Source organism: Atractosteus spatula, chromosome 11, assembly GCF_055471065.1.
Source record: "Atractosteus spatula isolate fAtrSpa1 chromosome 11, fAtrSpa1.hap1, whole genome shotgun sequence".
In the NCBI taxonomy this organism is placed as follows: domain Eukaryota; kingdom Metazoa; phylum Chordata; class Actinopteri; order Semionotiformes; family Lepisosteidae; genus Atractosteus; species Atractosteus spatula.
This window is the reverse complement of record NC_142716.1, coordinates 21,991,072-22,010,113: the sequence shown is the minus strand read 5'-3', so window position 1 is coordinate 22,010,113 and position 19,042 is coordinate 21,991,072. Positions and strand designations below refer to the sequence as shown.

At 40.4% G+C, this 19,042-nt stretch overlaps 1 protein-coding gene across 3 annotated transcripts in view; it reads left to right on the top strand.

The window, feature by feature from the left end:
- The window catches only part of LOC148823692 (putative oxidoreductase ZK1290.5), a 73,835-nt gene that overhangs the window by 40,937 nt on the left and 13,856 nt on the right, over window positions 1-19,042 (top strand). For all 3 annotated transcript variants that reach the window (XM_088928203.1, XM_088928201.1, XM_088928202.1), the window contains exon 4: window positions 3,738-3,829. In XM_088928203.1, the coding sequence (XP_088784329.1) occupies window positions 3,738-3,829 (92 nt within the window). The remainder of the gene's footprint in view (window positions 1-3,737; window positions 3,830-19,042) is intronic.

Genomic DNA, 19,042 nt, shown 5'->3' with positions numbered 1-19,042 from the left:
GACACAGCATTCATTACAGTCTGTGTGTCTCATTGAGAGCAAGTTGGGGTATGCGAAAAGACGAATTCCTAATACAAGAAATTGTATATGGCCAATAAAGTGATCTTATCTTACTAAAACCATGTTAACTATCCCCTAGGATCTTATGTCAATATAGATTAAATTTAGATTTCCTGTGGTTTATTTCTAATTATTTCAAAATATTACATCATAGAAGTTGGACTTACTGGTCTCAGCAGTTCCCAATGCTTCCGTAGAGGGCCCAAGAAAAAGAAATCTCTGTAATACTACAACTGTCATCGCTCCAAATTGACATCCTGTCCTTGAAGTCAGCAAAACAGCACTAGCTGTTACCTAATATACACACAATCACACTGCACTGCTCACATAATTTGAAGTATAATAATACAAATGTTTTAGGTCATAATTACAAAAGTTTACTGAGTGCAGATTATTTCTTTCTTATTCCTATAGATTTCCGTATGTGACGGAGTGTAACAATGAGCTGTGGATGGTGGTTTGGAAATTGTTGGTAATTGAAAGTCCACACACTTCAAATCTTTTTATGTAGTTCAATCAATCAGCACTGGCAAAAATCCTAGTTTATGCAGTGTTTGATATTAGATAATAATTAATAGATTAATGAATAGATAATAATCGATTCAAGGGGAAAACTCCTAATATTGGGAAATTCCTGTTTTTGTGTGTCTTCACCTTATTAGAAACCCTTATTCTTGTCTTGTCAAAGTCAAGTCAATCAAGTCTTTGATCTTTGATCTATCAAGTCAAAGACTTTGTCCAATGTACAAAGTTATGTAATGATATTGTTACAGCTTTAGGTGACTGAGAAGTGTCTCTTAGATTTTAGATTTTGACACTTAGCAGAGCAAACACTTCTATCTCAAAACAGAGGATGTTTGCTGAGGTCTGGGAGGTCTCTTGAGCAGAAACAATTGTAAGGTTTATCTTATTATACCTAGGTACAGTAAGTTGTGGGTTAATGATTGTCAAAGAGGAATACAGAAACACACAGTATAAGATCTCATTATGAGAACAGAGGAAGAGAAGAAACAGGGAAGAAGGAGAGGAAAGAGGAGTCCGGAAGAGTTAGCATTTGACGTATTGCACCAGGCGAGAGCTTCTACTTCATGATCACCCAAGCCAAACCTCACTGGAGCTAAGTATTTGAACCTTGCTTCCTTGAGAGCCTGCTATTCTGTGTTTTTAGGGAACTTGGGTTTCCTGGGTAAAAAAATACCACAGTAAAAAACATTTAGGGTGCATTTTTATAGTTATAGGGAGATAGGCTCCCATTTAATTTGTGGCATCCGGGGTGCAGAGAGAGAGATTTAAGTGCAGGTTGCATTGTATTTAGTTAGAAGGCAGCTTATCTCTTATTTGGCTTATTTAGTGAAAAATGTAATGCTTAGTAGCAGTCTGGGTGACCAGAATGTTAGACCTTTGAAATGCCTTGTTTGTAAATACTGAACATAGAATAGCTTGTGTGTTGTATGTTTTGTGGTGTAGTTTGTGTCTTGTCATTGTAATAAATATTTGTTTAACCACGTGTGCCTGGATTATTATTCCTCTCACCAAAGCTGTGCCAGAGAACAAAGAATTCATGTGCCTCTAATTATACGAACCACTCGGGTATATTGCTGAAAAGCACTTAAAAGTTGGGGGTTATGAATCCCCCATAAAAACCTTATCAAATCAAATCCTTATTTTCACCATTTTCACAACCCCCTATTTGTAACAATATGCATTTAAGTATGTTGGCAGAAAAAGTATGATGATGAATACAGTGCTTTATAATGGAAGGACTCACCCTTCTTCTTTCTAATTGGCACTTTGAGGAAGCCCTTCATTTCTGAATCAATAGTCTGTCTGTATAAGATGCAATGGCAAAGTAGGTTAACTGCCACAAAGGCAAGGTCACTTATTTCTTTTTACTCTGTACTTAAAGCTGCCCTATTTAGAACCAATGAGAAATGCCAACATTGTGTTTTCTATTGATCTGTCAAGTGGCAGTCAATTTTTAAAATCTTTTTGACAATCTCAATCTTTTTTGACAATTTCAATATGTCAAATATCTCTTGTTAATGACATAGATTTGTGAAGTCTTGGCCTGATGGATATTAACATGCTATACAGCCATTCAAACAAACATTAAACTGATATTTGTGTTCCTGTCAAAAGGATTTACAGTCTGTTGGCAGGTATGCATTGCCTCAATGTATTGTCTCTAAACACTGTCACAGAGAAGCTAGCTATCCGTGGCTCTGTGCACCTTCTTCAGTTTTCCAGAAGGGTCTCTCAATGTAACTGTATTAAGCAGATGACAATAAAATTGTCCAATCAGATTTTGAAGTAAGCACAGGGCATCTGCTCCATGATGTGGAGAAGGTTGTGTACGTGTTTACATCAAAATCAGGCTCAAGCTCATTCTATGGGTTAGTCCGGCGAGTCCATCCTGCCAATTTTCCCTCTCTTTCAATAGTAAAAATGACTTTTGGTGGTATAGATATGGACAATACTGTGGCAAGTTTGAACGTGTGAACGACACGTTGGCTGGTTGTTGGGAGGGGGTTTGAGCCTGTGGCAGAAAAAGAGCACTCAAAGTGCACCGCACACAACTGGAATCTACGTTTTAATAATGGTAACACAGTCAGAAACAGCAATGCCGATGTCAATGAAGGGTGCTTGTTTAGCGCCTTACAGTATATTAGAGTGTATGAAACGGCCTCACTGAATAACAGCATGATTCATTGAGGCTCTCAACTGCATGATTCCAACCTCCTAATTCACTCTCAGAAGTGTTTTAGAACTCTGCTTTCGATGGACTGTTAGTCAGCATTTCACGTCATTGTCTAAGCCAAAATCAACAAATAATGCTGGCTCATTCTTCAAGGGATAAGAGGGACCACGTCTAAGAGGTTACATAAGACGTAAGATGGGAAATAACAGGAAAGACTGGATGACATCAAGTGCACTTCTGAAGAACATTTTCCATTCCTCCGTGCTGACCTCTGGGCTGCAGACTGACCCCTCTAAACTCTGACTGTTTCCTGCCTCACCCATCTCTGTCGGTAGCCCCATCCTCTTGTATTGTGAGTTCGTAAAGGCCCAAAAAGGAATAAAAAATGGAAAAAAATAGTAAGCCTCAGTTATATTGCATGTTTGTGTGAGTTCGACGACAGAACTCATGATGTGTTTTATATATACTCTAATGGATTTCTTAGCAACTGTGCTTACCATTAACAAGGCAGCTAATTATAGTGTTCACTGTAACGCCCCTGTTTAGTTCAATTGTCCTTCTGATTTCCTCTGCTGATAGCAGCCTGGGTTCTGGATTGTCATGGCCCGACTGGGAACAGAGTGTCCTTGCAGCTCATTGCTCACACACCCTGGACCGTGATCCAGCCTGGTGAAATCTTGGCAGTCATCACTATAAGTGACGCAGTCTTTGGTGTTGTTTACTTTATAGTGGAAGGACCTGTTCCCAGAATTTGGCTGAAGCTGCAAACTCCTGGGTATTCCTTGTGTACTATATTCCAGGACATTCCCCCCCAAAAAAACCCCATAGAGATAAAGCTGTCTGAGCCCTGCCCTTGTAGAAGGGAAAGCTACAGTACCTTTTGCTTCTACTAGGATTTCTGACTTTGTCTTGTCCTGCATGAGCAGACACCTTTTTTTCTTATTATTTCGCTCTGCTTCTGTTTGCCTCCCTGTGACAGGAGTGTGCCGTGCCATTGGGGTGAGCAATTTCCTTATCCAGCACCTGGAAGAGCTAAAGGAAGATTGCAGCATCGTCCCTCATGTTAATCAGGTGTGTTTCCTCTCTAAATTACACTAACGCTTAAGACTTTGGCTTGAAAGTGTCAGCCTAATAAATCAATAATAATAGTAATAATGCTGCTAGCCATGGTTATGGTAACTCCTTACCTTTCTCTTCCAAGAGAACTGAAATATCTTCTAACAATAGCAAAGAAATACCATTACTTTTCAAGTCTATTTCTTTGGCCTTATGGAAAGTGCCTTATCTTATGGACTTTTTGGAAAGTGTTACAGTCAGAAGGACAACTATTGAATGATCTACAGTATATCATGGGGAGTCCAAGAGTGTCAGAGGGTTCTCTGGACATTTTTGGAGCTGTTCAGAAACATTTACTTCATCCTTTTTGTGTTGTTTACTTTCCACATAAATGCTTTCCAATTAGCTACTGTACATGTCATTGAGTCCAGTTTCTAATAATGTTGATCTCTGTTTTAATGAATTAATTTTAATGAACAGATCTCTGTTTGATTGTCACTGATCATTTTTCAATAGTTTGGTTTTCTTCCTCAACTACATCTCTTAAGTCATTATATTCGCTTGCATTTATATAGTGCTTTTCATTTCAAAAGATCCTAAATTATAAGGGAGGGAACTCATTCTATCTCACACTTAAGTGCAGACCCCACCTGCATTTATTCTGTATTAGACTATACATGGCCAGAGTGTAATTTAACCAGGAAACCAGGGTTAGCACCCTATTGTTAAGATCTAAAGTGCTTTGGGATTCTTTGGGATTAAAACCACTATATAAATGCCTTGAATTAATCATTTAAAAAGTCAAGTTGCACTGCAGTGTTAACTGAAATTCTAGGTTCACTTATTTAAAGAATAAAAGAGTGCATTTGACCCCGTGAGTGGCCCAACTGGTGAAAAGACTCGAGCGAGAGTAAGTTGAGCTCTGTGATCACGGGTTCAAGATGGGTCTGTGTCACTGGTGACTGGAATTTCCCTAGTGGCAGTGCTGAGGTTAGGTTGGGATTCTCAGCAGCACAGTGCCCACTGCTGCCTCCCAAGAGCTTATAGGCATGCAGTTCTGTTGGTGAGAGGCATGCCTCTCCTCTAATCACTGCTGAACCTCCAGTATGAGATTGTGGTGTCTGTGATGTCTCCAAAGATGACATGTTTGAAGGAGGCATTTTTGGTAGGGGGTCAACCCACACTTTCTCATTCCCACCGTGAAGCAGTTCGGAGCTCCTAGATGAGACAAGATAAATGGTGATGCTAAACTTTTAAAATGTCAGTTGCCACGAATAAAAGAAAAACCTTCTGTGTTCAGCCTCCTGAAATTATGCTGGGTTTTAAGGATTATTTAACCCAATTCAAGCTCCAGTTGGGTTCTGCGCAGTTTGCAGGGTGGAGCCCAGTATTAATCAAAATGCACAACTGGGAGCTCTTGGCTTAGGGCCTATGTGCAATTATCAGCTATTTGCTGGGCAGGGTCCTGCCAGACCCTCATTTTCTTTGCTGGAATCAGTTGGAATCATTATTGCCTCAGGGGACGCGATGTTGCCAATTGGGGTTTCTCCACAGCGAGAGAGCTCTGGAAAGGACTGGGCCCTGTTCAGGGACTAGTGAACAAAAGCAAGTGGTAGGGCTTGGAGGGACTCTTTAATTGCGCAAATCCGGCCCCATCATCCACTTGTATGGATTGATAACGGACAATCACCCCCTAGAAACATACCTGGCTAGAATGTTTACTGATTTTGAGAATGTTTCTATTGTGAGCTGTTGCTTTTGGAAATAAAGTATAATTTGATAGAAAAAAAAAAAGGATGATACAGCCTGGGGTGCAGCCCAGGCACCTCTTCCAAACCCCTGCAGTCTGAGCCAGGTGAGCTTCAGTCTGTGAGACCTGTGGACCTGGCAAGTGTGAAGAAGGAAAGCACACCTGCCAGGAACTGTTTCAGCTGCAGAGAGCACTGTCAGAGCTGTCTGAAAAATGTTGTCCTGGAAGTTTTGTTTTCTTCGCTTTACTTTCTTACTCTCTTCATCTGCTGCAGTTTTACTTTACTTTCTCTTTGGCTTCCCTGGCCTCTGGGCACCCAGAAACTCCCCACGGACCTAAACTTGAGATCTTCAATGACAAAACCACATGAAAGAGAGGCAAGACCCACCACTGGTCCCACGCACTCCACTGTCATACAAATGCCTTCTAAACATTACAGTGCCAGTAGACCCCCTGGCATTCTCGCAGATCCACTTGTGCCCCTGGCTGCAGAGGTCATGCTGCTCAACTGCGTCACACAGCTGCACAGCCCACATCCCTTGTCCTCAACCGCGTGGAGCATTGCTGCAACATGGCAACAGTCTGCTGGGTTACCTTCCTCCTATAAGACTAATTTCTCTGATTCTGGGTTGTAATTAGGGCAAGCCATTCTGTGCAGCCAAGGACTGACAAGAATACTTTTATTACTGCTACTTCTTGTCCCAAAGAATAACACATAGAGTATCTCCAGTCCTTTCTTTATCTGCAACATACCGAGCAATCTTGAAGCTTGGTTGATGGAATATGCTGGCTGTGGGATAGAGGAGAATGTGCAGTAGGTATTGCAGCTCCTGGGCACCTTAGGCCTCATTGTAAACTGATCCAAGATTGATCTTTTCTGTGATTTTCTTTTATCATTTTGGCATCTCTGCCCCCTGACATGAATCCCTAGAGGTTGTGCTTTACAGTTTCCAAGCACATGCTTGTTCAACCCTTCTCTTAACTGCTAGACCTCATGGTGGTAGCTGTCCAGATGCTACCATAAGGGATCTTCCATGCCTGACTGCCGTAGACTGGCGTCTTATGCCAGGTCCATGATCCACACAGGATACAGCCTCTGACTGTGTATATCTCCTGTTGGCACACACTCGCTTGCTTGCTGGAGCCGAGATCCCTGCTGCGCTGTACTTTTGTTTAAGAGGTTGTGATAACAGGGTGTGGGCCAGACGTCCACCCATTACTCCCTGTGGTACTCCATGAGGGATTCTCAGCCACCACTGTGGGTAGAAAAACTGTCTCTGTTGGACTGCCAGCCCTAGCAGTTACCATTGAGATGGAACCTGCCAAACCAAACATGGTTAACCTTGCAATGCATTTCCTGTTGTGCGTCAGATGCCTGAATGGCATCCAAGAGATGTTGGACCGCTCCTTCCAGGGGGGCCAGACCCCAGCAGTGCTTAAGAAGAAAAGTTACCAATAAGAGGAGGCCATTGGACCCATCTCGCTCATTTGGTACTAAGTAGCTTATTGATCCAGGGATCTCATCCAACCTTTTTTTGTTGAAGGAAGCCAGGGTATCAGCTTCAACCACATGGCTGGGAAGATTGTTCCACACTCTCGCAACCCTTTAAAGTAAAGAAGTGCCTCATGTTATGGGTTTTAACCTGCACTTCAATGTAGTTTCCATGTGGATAAATGTACCATTGTTTATTCTGAAGAAATCTGAGTGCCTTTCAGTGCCTTTGAGGATTTTGAATAGATGTATCAGGTCCCCTCAGAAGTTCCATACAAGACTTAAAAGCTACAGTTTCTTCAGCCTATCAGTGTACTTGTGTAAGATGGGAGTCTTTGAAAAGTGTTGCACTCCTTGTTATTTTGACCCAGCCATCATCACACAGTTGCTTTCACACAACACTCATGTAACTGGTAGGTGGTGCTATGCTGGTCATGTTTTTGAAGCATAGTTGTACATCGATTCATCCACTTTCTAACTGGTTTATCCAATACAGGGTCACAGGGGAGCCAGAACCTATCCCGGCAAGCCATAGTTGTGCAATTAGAGAACAATTTTATGAAATGTGTTGCATACGAGAAACATAAGTTGTGATCATTTGTGCTTTTTTTTCCTTTACTTCCCAGAGAAGGTATTGTTTGTGTTGCAATTTAAATAAAAAATATCCTGCAGTCTGTTTCCTGGTGTCTCTGCACTTACATTCTTTCATTGCCTTTCTAAAAAAGTCCTTTCCATTGAAACATACACATTTGAATGCATGTGTTATATTTTATTTTTGACTACTTGTAAGCTCAAATGGAAATCTTACACATGTGAAAGATGTTCAATATCAGCAAGAACTGCAAAGAATGTAGGACAGAATGGCAAGAAGGAAATCACCACTGAAAAAAGCGCAGGCACTGTAGCTATATGTAGCAGACATCCCAGGCAGAGAAGCCTGTATGAAGGGCTCTTGAATCTTGAATTCAATATCAGTTTAAAAAGAGTCAAATTAATAATAATAATAATAATAATAATAATAAATTGTTATTGTTGTGATTTCAAGTTCACAATTTTGTTGTTTTTTCTTAATCTTATTTCTTGTTTAGTCATTATATTCCAAAACATATTTTTGAAATAAAATAAAGTACTTAACTTTTCCTAAACGCAACTTGGTTTGATTACTTTTCGAAAAACACTGAATATGTTGGGGGGAGTTGCAACACGTGAAGTTTTCCAGCAGTGATTTTCCAACCACTCATATTATGAGTGATAAAACTTAAATGCACCAATAATAAGGGTTATGTCTTACATGCAGCGGTTATATGCAGTATATTGATAAGTCCAGATATACATAGCAATAGTGTCTGGTAAATTTCTAACTTGCTTCACAGAGCTCCTAAATACTGGACCTAGCATGAAACCTCAACACCCCTAACAGTGCAGCGGAAATGTGGTGGACAGTTATTGAGCTGTTTTGTCTGTTGCTCTTTACAAACAGGGACCATGTTTGCAGATCTTTGACCCTTCAGACAGCTGAATTACATACTAAAGATTTCCAGACTTGTAGATTTTGTTATTCCTTGGCAAAGTAGGCACTTGGATTTGTCTTCATTAATGGAACTGCATTTGATGTTTACTATCACACATGTTGCAGGAATATTTTATCAGCACTGCTGGGGGTGCGTTTCCCACTCCAGATTACAGAAATACCTCTGTTATCTCTTCCATTCCGATTAGTAGTCGTGTTTTGTCATTGTCTTATAGGCCAAATAATGGCATGCCACTCTCACCTCAGAGCTTTTCAGCTGATAGTTTCCGACACTCACCCCTGTGGCCAATCAAAAGGCCTTCCCTGCCCTAAATTGATAACTGAGTCCTGAAATAGCCTGTGAGGTAATGGATGGATGTGACTTGTCAGTTACTGGATTCCCAGGTTCAGCAGGCCCTGTGAAAGCTGAATGACTAAAGAGGAAGAGAGCAGCATTCCTGGCTAATGCTTTCCTGTGTGACCTGTGGGGCCCTGCAGTCAGAGTGTGCAATGTCCGGCTGACTCACAGTCTTTAGCTTCATATCTCTCTTTCCTTCTTGGCTTCCCAGGGACAGCAGAGGAAGTGCCGTGTCAGAAAACTGTACGATTACTACAGGCTGTAGAAACCTTTTTTTCTAAACAAAGTTCTAGTTTTTCTAAACCTAAAATAAAATACAAAAATAGCAATTCTCCACCCCACACTCATCCCCTTTAGTTCTGATTCCCACCAAATTTCTCCCTGGGTATCCCTGAAATACAGTCTGACAGCTATAATAGACCCCCTGTGCAACAGGGCTCTGACTGCAGCAGTACCACCCCAGGTCTCCACTATCTCCCCAATAGCACCATGGATTCTATCTGCATAAAGATCCCTGTAAATAATAATAAAACACAAGAATCCAGATATGCCAGAAAAGGGAATGCAGAGGCTACCAAATTAGCATCAATGCAGTTAGCCAGCTGAGTCCAGGGGCTAGGAACAAGCTTTTATGAAGGATCAGATAAGGTAAAGAAAATGTAAGTTGATTATTCAACAGTTAGGATTTTTGGAAACAGAACGTATGCTGTCCCAAAACTTGACCCAGGAATTGGTCTCATCTGCAACAAACAGGTTGTTAGTCTGGAAAGTAACCACTGCTAATTGCTTACATGAAAAAAAGGCATAAATCGAAAAAGCGAATCCATTTGTTTTACCTCTGAGGTAAAATAGATTATGTGTTAAACATATAGACAACCTCGCCCGTGGGGAAACTATAGACTCGTATAGCAGAATGGATAACGGAGAAGTAAGTAAAGAAAGAAGAGCAAGTCCAGGAATGAGCAATGACTATCTTCATTTAAAATATGTGTTAGAATGCAAGTTCCTTTGTCACTCCTGTTTGGAAAAGAGACAGGGCAATTTTCTGTAAGGACTTTCTGATTATTCAAAATGTTTAAATAAACATGCCATATCTTTTGTTTTTTTGTGAATTGATGCCATATCTAAACAGACTTTGTAATAATGGTGCAAGAACCTATCTGTGTAATATTTAAGACTGGACACCCTGGTACAGTATAAATCAAATTGAAGTTTTTCTGGAGAAACCAGACTTTTGTCAAATGGATGTGAAGATACAGGAGTGTCAGATAATGGATTCTAAACTGAGCAGTAGAATTAAAATTGAAAACTTGTCAAAGCCAGGCCTCCCGCATTCTACAGATGTTCAATGTTGTAGGTTGGAGAGTTTAACACACTTTCACTTTCCTTTCCATATGAATTGTGAGATTCTAGGATGCAATCTAGACTGTTAGCCTGAGGGGAAGGAAAGAGGAATTATAGAAATGAAACTATTCAAGCAAGGAAGCACATTGATTTTCATAGTGGAGACGCAAGCTTGAAGAGAATAAGGGAAATGTGCTTATCTGTTCAAGTCAGTGACTTCCTGTTTTAAAATGTTATTAAAATTGTTTACCACAATGGGAAGAAGAGTGAATCTCAGTACCAAGTTATCTGAAACAGGTGACCAGTGGTATAGACAGAGGTATGCCTGCTCTGTATTAGTGCGTTTACTTTCTTCACATTGGTTTAATGGTAATGCAAACTTTGGCTTGTTAATTTTATATCCTGTTAGAGCATTGAAATAATCAAACAGTTAGCTGAAGAGACAAATTGGGTGAATATATCTGCATATAAAAATATATAATCATCACAGGGTATTGCACAATACTGAGTATAGTTCTTCCTATTTTCACTAAAATGACCAAATGGCTACCATTTTCTTCTCGCCAAAATTGTCTTTGCCTTGCGCACCAAGTGAATTGAAGCTTGTCAGATTTCATGAATGCTCAAGACTGCTTCATACTCGCAGCGATACTTCCTGTACCTGCACCTCGTGTTCTTGGTAACTCAGTTAACTCCAAACCTACTGTAGCAGGTATTAGTCTAGTGGCAATATAATTACAGTGCAGCAAAATGGGGTTCTGCACAAACCAAGAGAGCTGCTTGTTCAATAGTTCTAATATAATTACTTATTTATTTTGCTGGCACTTTTATCCAAAGTGACGTACGTTCTCAACCATTTATAAAGCTAGGTGTTTGCTGGAGCTACAGTGTTCAGGAGAAGTATCTTGCTCAAGGTTACAACTGCAGTGTCTTATCGTGGATTTCACTGCTGCCTATCAGAACATTATTATGTTTTTTTTCCTCTTTTATTATTGTCATTAAAAAGAAGAATCAAAAGATAATCAGATGCCTGTTTAAAATCAGATTAGTGAATAGATAGCTGTGTTAATTAAAAAACAAACCAGAAGGAAAACTATAGCCAAGTGTTTTAATCTCCACACACACACACCCCACCCCCACCCCAAGATGCCCTTTATTATTTTTTTACTCGTCCAGACAAAGACCACCCCTGCTGCATATTAATGGGAAGGACTAGTTCTTTGCTTTTGTGTTTGAAATCAAACATTTTCATGTGCAGTGGGAGCAGATAATAGCACTCTGAACACAAAGAGCCCTGTGAGGCTGCCAGGAGTCCCATCTGAAATCATTAATGGGCTGTGGAGAGGGCTGTGGCGCTGCCCGTTCACTGCAGCACACTTGGCTGAGCACTTTCACTCCAGTGCCCCTCCCCGCTCTCTGAGCCTCACAGGCTCCGCTGCTGTGTGTCCTGCACTCCCCAGAGCCCACAGACTCAGCACAGGTTCACAGGTCACGAACGCCGGTAAAGCTGAGTCCGCTGCCAGCCACTAACTGACTCTCCCCTCCTTCTTTCTCCAAATCCCCCAAGACAAACAGAGAGCTGGCATTTCCTTCTGTTCCCGTTATCTCCTCAAACAAATGAAATCCCCCTAGAACTGCTTAGTTTTGCTTTTGATTCAGATCTGTGTGTTTTGATGGTAATTCCTGAATTTGTTGTTTGGGAAAAACAAAACCAAAAGCAGTGGATCTTCAGACAGCTTGTGTGCCAATGATCCCAGTTTGTTTTCCAGGTTCTCGTTGCTTTGATCTTTTGACTTTCTGATCAGCTATTGAAACACAAAACATTAATAATTGTCACCGTTTATAGTCAGTATAGATTTTTTTTTTGCTTTCTTTGTTGTCACACATTTAATCCTTTTCATTTCAATATTGTTCTCCTCTCTTCCATCCATTTTCAACTGCTAATTTTCAACTTAATAGACCAAAACATTTAAGACAAATGGGTTAATAATCTTAGCATCTTAATGTCATAATCACACTGTATTTTTCTATATAGTTTTAAGGGGCATTCCACTTCATTTTGGAAACAAGAAATCTGCATTCTTAGTTCAGAGCTAAGGGACAGAACTGAAAGACGCGTATTGGGATTTTTCTCTGAACAGAAGGAAGACTGCAACAGAAGGGGTTAATTATCTCTTCCCTGGTGCACTGGCTGCTTTTGATAAGATGGTTGAAATAAAATTTGTTTTTTTTTTAGAAAGGTGAACCTGGGGGCATATCTTCCCTGGAATTTGTTCTAACTGAAAAGAAAGTTCAGCCTCTTAAAACTCTAAAGACAAACACATCCATCTGAAGGCTTAGTATCACATGAGTGCGTGGACTGTGGAAGATCTGCTTATCAATGAGGAGAGAGGATAATGTAAGGATAAGGGAGAATTCCCTCCTGGTTGGTCTCAGTCTCACTCTCTCCCGCTCTCTCTCTGTTGTCCTCTCTTCCACTAGCCTCTGCAGACCAAGCATATCGGAAAAGGATGACCATTTATGTGGCTTTAAGAAAAACTGTAAAGAAAAACTTCTTGATTATATGCTGTGACTTGAAAAAGTGCTCAGGTTCTTCACTATGGTGTCCCATTTTGTGAAATTACTCACACTTAGTATTTTTATTGAAAACCTGAATGCTCTAGCTGAAGATTGCTCAGGATAAGCTATAAGTTATAATAAGTTACAGTAAATGTCAGGAAAAACTAAAGAGGGAAAACTGAAATATGTTGATTGTATAAGCATTCAGACAGGTGAGGTCAAAGCTTGGAAGCAGTTACAGCAGTGAGGGTTTTTGATTTAGTCTCTACCAACTTTTCACAACAGTCTGCTGCTGATCTGTCCATTTCCCTTGGCATATTTGCTCAAGCTCTCTCAGATTGATTGGGGATCACTTAAGGACAGCCGTTTTCAAGTCTTGCCACAGATTCTCAATAGGATTCAAGTCAGGACTTTGACTAGGCCATTCAAGGACATTCACTTTCTTATTCAAAAGCTGCTCCAGTGTAGCTTTGGCCTTGTGCTTTGGGTCATTGTCCTGCTGAAAGGTGAATTTTCATCCCAGTTTTAGGGCTAGGTTTTCCGCTAGTATTTGCTTCATTTTTTCTCCTCAGTTTTGACAAGCTTCCCAATCCCTGCTGATGAGAAGCAGCCCTGTAAAACAATTCTGCCACCACCAGAATTGACTGTATGTAATTTCTTAAGGACTTCCCTGAGTCCTTAATATCAAAGAGATATTTATTTTTATACCCTTCTTCTCATTATGTGCCTTTCCACAACATTATTCCCATGTTGTTTTGAAAACTCCTTAGTCTTCATGGTTGAGTCTTTGTTTGAGATTCACCACAGGAATAAGGGATCTTACAGAGTGTGACTTGTCAAAGTAATTGTGTGCATCTGGACTAATTTAGGTCTGCCATAGCAAAGGGGGTAAATGCTTATGTACTGAACATATTTTAGTTTTTGCCTTTTATCCATTTTTTTCTGACATTTTACATCTCTAATCTATTAAAAAAGTTCAGTTTGAACAGTATGGTTTCGATTAAAAATATGTATTTTAAAAAATGTTTATTTGTAATTTGACAGAACAGAACATCAATGGAAGTGTGATAATACTTCTTCAAGGCACTGCAGCATCCATCCATCCACTTTCTAACTGCTTTATTCAATACAGGGCTGCGGGGGAGCCTATCCAGGCAAGCAATGGACACAAGGCTGAATACACGCTGGATAGGATGCCAGCCGATCACAGGGCAGAAGCACAGGAAAAAACAGTGACATGCGCACTATCACACCTAGGGCCAGTTTTAGAAATAGCCAATTAACCTACCAGCATGTCTTTGGACTTTGGGAGAAACACAGGGAGAACATACAAACTCCACACAGATAGCACCCCAGGAATTGATCACAGGGCCTCAGCACTGTGAGGCAGAAATTCTTATCACAGCATCACCATGCTGCCCTAAATCTGCTGATAATTCACAGAAATCATCAGGAAAAAGACAAAATCTGTTTGGTAGCAGGCACTCTGATATTTTATTGACCACGCACAACAAGGAAATTCTTTAAGCTGATTAACTTTTGTCATTATAAAAGGGATTGTATTGTGGAAGTAACAGGCCACTGTGCAGCTATTAGGTTTTAAGGCCATTGTTGGATGTGATACAAGCTATACAAGTGTGTCATATGCTTTGCACCAGGTTGCAGATGCTGTCTTGATAAGAGCCTGTCCTATTTCTCTCATAAAGCCTAGAAAAGGATATGCCTGGTCACTGGTCTCTAAGCCCTACATGCCACACATCATCCAAGCTGAACCCACACACATTCAGGGGCTCAATGGTGATTAAAGCACAGGAACCCAGAGGACTTTTTTTTTGCTCTTTTTCTCCTGGTCTCCTGGCTGCTAATATACAAAAGCTTACTAATCCTCGGGAGTGTCCTATTACACATAGAGCTCATCCTATTTGCTCTTTTCCTCAAAAGGAATCTCAATCCCACTGGATTCCTTATTTTCATATAAACCGGGTGAATAATTAGTCTCATTTACACTGAAATAAGTGTTTTTCAACAAAGTCCCTGTATCATGTAACAAGCCCATGTTTATAACCTAAAGTGTTAGTTTTAAGCCAAGGTGTAATTTGCCAAGGTGTCCCACAAATCCTGCGAACAAAGGCCAGTGAGAGGAGGAAGCTCTGGAGGGTTGAGGTGTACATCTGGGAAACGAAAGCGTGTTTCCTAGCAAAGGGCCAAGCTTAAATGGAGAGACGTTCATTCAATTTGCACATCACTGATGATATGCTGATTTCATTTAAATAAATAGCAAATTAAAGTGAGACATGAAAGCTGTTTATCTTTGATAACACTAATTGAATAGCGGGAGGGGGGGATCTGGTATGTGTGTAGAAATCATTTTAGCATTATTTTGCTCAGAAGTGATCTCCTGTCTCCTCTCCAGGGCAGTTCCAACTGTTGTCTTTACTGTTTTTTTAGCATCTATTTGATGTTTATATAATATCTGTTTGTAGACTCACAGAGGTTTATTGCATTAAGCTGAAAGTGAAAGGGAACTTTCACAAGTGACTTCACAAGTGCCGTGCGTTCACAAAAATACAGTAGTGTTAAACAGCCTGACCCCACATACTGGATCTCTGAATAACATGATACAGCAGCAGCAATTGGTTTTATTATTTGTAAAAAGTTTTTAAAAAATGTTTTGTTTCTCCAATCATTTAGGTAAAAAGTGAAAAATACATTTCAATTCTGCTCAGAGCAACAATGTAAGAGTTTTTCAAATTCAAGCAAGGTCTGTTCTTCTATGTTATTAAAATAATAATGTCTTGATATTCAGGTGGTAATGGAATATTCCTGGCAAATGACAGCTCAGAATGTTCACAGGCTCAGAACATGATAATCTCTCCCTTGGCTGATGCACATAGAATTATTTTAAGAAAAGAATTAAAAACGATTAACATTAGGACATTTATTTTTTCAAATTGATTGTCCTGAACGGGTCAGTCCTTCACCTCAATCTGGGTTCCCTGGCCTTTGTGCTGAATGAGCTGCATGGTTTGAACCTGACAGCATCAGTCACTTCCAATGTATTTGAACACATCAGCCCAGTCTTCCCTGAGCTTCCCTGTCACAGTCTGAGGAGGCTCATGTCTGGTAAACTCCTTGTTTTTCATCTACATTCAGTTCAGGGGCTATTCAGGGGTAATTCCTTTGGTCTCTCTCCAGTCCTTTTCATAAGGAGGTAACCAAAACAGGACACAGCTTTCTAAACAGGCTCATGTTATGAAGCCTTAGCGTTGCCTTTTGTTGAGTAAGGTTAAATAGCCCTTTCTGTAAATTGGGTTGTATTGTTTTGCTTTTTCTGTTGCTTTGCCCTTGTTGAGTTGGATGAGGACATCTTTCCATCTTTGCCTGAGTGCAGGTGTTCAGAAATGAGGTGGTTGTTCCATTAAAGTAAAGTAATTGTTCTGTTTTGACAGATGCCTGCTGGCAGGCACTGCAGACTGTATAGATGTACCTGGCACAATCCATAATTGCTGTTAGATACTAGCAGCTGTCACCCTGTATCCTGGACACAAAGTGTTTCTAGAGATATAATCATTGCTCCCCCATCGACACCTCCCCAGCCAAAAATGAAATACACAAGCCTGTAATGGGACAGCTTAAATTAAATAACCGCAAAAAATAAAAAAAAACTACAATTATTAAATAAGAAACAGGGGAAACAGATGCCTTTTTACTAGGTCTAGTATGAATTTCAATGCCAAAACAAAAGCTTAGCATGAAACCAAGGCTTTTATGTCTCTGGGGATGGAGCTCTTCAGAGTGACATTTTGTTTTTCCCACGATTCATCATTGAAACTGCATCAACATACAACAGAAGAGAGAGCCATAGGGAATGGCTGCACAATTAGATTTCTATTGTATTCCATTGGAATGGGGAAGGTGAGGGCAGAGATCAGGCCACATCACATAGACTCGTCGCCAGCTTGTATTTTCTGCTGAAGTTCCAGTAATCTAAATTTAATGTGGGAAGTGCAAAGGACATGCTTGAAACACATTTGGGTGTTGATGCCAGCCTTGGTCCCGACTGTTACAGCTGTTAGAATTTCAGGCATCCAGAGGTTACAGCTGTGGATGCAGCTGCTGTGTGAACCCACTTCCTGTCACATTGCACACATAACCACACCCTACCTGTAGTGGGTGCTCCACCCCTGCATCACCGCTAAGACCTCGCTGCACCACTATTTGGGACCACTGTTGCAGGAAATCAGCAAACAGGATATGACAGGTTAAGTCACAGTGGAAAATAGATAATCATTTTTCAAATTAACTTTGAAAGCACATAGTCAGGCAGTTGCTCTTTGAATGCGAGGATAAGTGTCACAAAAATGACCAGTTAACTTCCTGTAGTCAGGAAAGGGCAGCTTGTCTGAAAAATAAATCCTAGATATTTTTCAAGACACTTATATTATGCCTTGTAACATTATTTATCATTATTAAGTGGGAAAATTAAAAGCAGTACATCACTGCTGTGGTTTATGATGTGAAAGTAATGCTGTTTATTATTAAGTTGGACTTCCTTGACTTCTTTTTGTCACAACTTTATTTCTGATGATGTCAATATTTTCCTCATCCCTTATCATTAAGGCCAGGTAAAGGTTTGTATCAGTAGGTGCTGGTGCTGCTGGCGAGTGAGAACGAGTTTCTGCTAGTGTGTCGTGGGCTGAAACTGGTCTTGTGATGGGTCGGCATCAGTGTTTATCAGCTACAGCAGATGGCTGCATATCTAATTCCTCCCTTTAACTAGAAATGTTTTAACCTCCTGGAATTTAAAATATTGGAATTTTAATACATATCATCTATGAATATTTCTTTTCAAAGTGTGGTAGACTGTGACTTCATAGCCTATGTCAAAATTTAATTAACTAGAATTGTTTCTGAATACTTTACTTGCTTACCAGATTTCCAACTCAGAATGAGGGTTGTAAAAACTCAAATAGTTCACCAGACAATTTTTATTGGGCTTCTTAAATGAGTGAAAGCATTACTAGCCACAGTTTGACAGATTGAAGAGCAAGAGGAAGGCCAATGTTTGGGACATGGTTAGGATGCAGAACATGATGTTCTGCTCTCCTTTGGCTCAGACAGAAAGATGACATTTATATTCAGATGTGACAGGGCTGGTTTATGATGTGAGGAATTTGCTGCTTATGTGTCCAGATTTCCCATTTGATTTATTGTATCAATGAAAGAAACAGTAAATAGTATTTTCTCTTTTTTCCCTCATACATTTTGGGGGAAGTAGAAAAGTTGCCTCTGAGGTTGCTTCAACGATTCACCTAAGATTTTCCGATCAATGCTTGAATCAGCACGGTAATTGAGGTGGTTTCAGTGAACTACAGTAGGTCTCAGTGCTACAAAGCCTGCCCCTGCCATTGTCCTGGGTCAATTGCCTGCCTTTCTCTGCTGTTTAACTCCTGAGTGTGTGACTGGGGCATGTCTGTAAATGGGCTGTGCTCTGTCCTGTTCCATCTATAGAAAGACTGAAGCAAACTCTCATGGTGCCTCAATTACCCCTCTCGGTGTCTTGCTCCATCCCTATAAGATGCAAAAAGAAAAGTGACATTCCATGTAAGTTTCCTGTGGAGCAGAAAGGATCTGAAGGCCAAGAAAAGAAGAAACAGATTCAAATGTGGGAGGGGGCTGTGCTCTAACAAAGAACTTTTTCCCCCATTATTGAACCCCCTATTCAGGACTTCACATATTTCAGCCTGTGCCTTGGTGACCAGAGAGAAGCCAGGCTTTTCACATCCAGTGGCTTTCAAGAGGATAGGCTTCTCTGCTGGGGCTCTTTTTCCCTTCTCTTCCGCCAAGAGAAGAGAGAGTGTTGTTTCAGGGCTGCAGTGTTCTGGGAGCTGTCAGCGTGACTGATACACTAACAGGACTGTCCCTTCGAGGAGGAGCCAGGCTGGGTCAGCCTGTAAGAAAAAATTAGAAAATTTCCATGTGAAAATAAACTGGACTGATGAGTCATGCATTTCAAGGCATTTCTTTTTCTCATTGATCACATGTATAGATTATTAAGGAAAGATAACTCAAACAATCAATAATTTGAAAGTTCACTAACTTTCCAGGATTTCAGTTGCTGTGGGTCAGTTCTAAAGAAAATCAGTTCCTCTGTGTGTGGTATCCATTTGAGTCAAGGACATCTGCTCACTATTCTATGAACCTGTTCCAGGGCA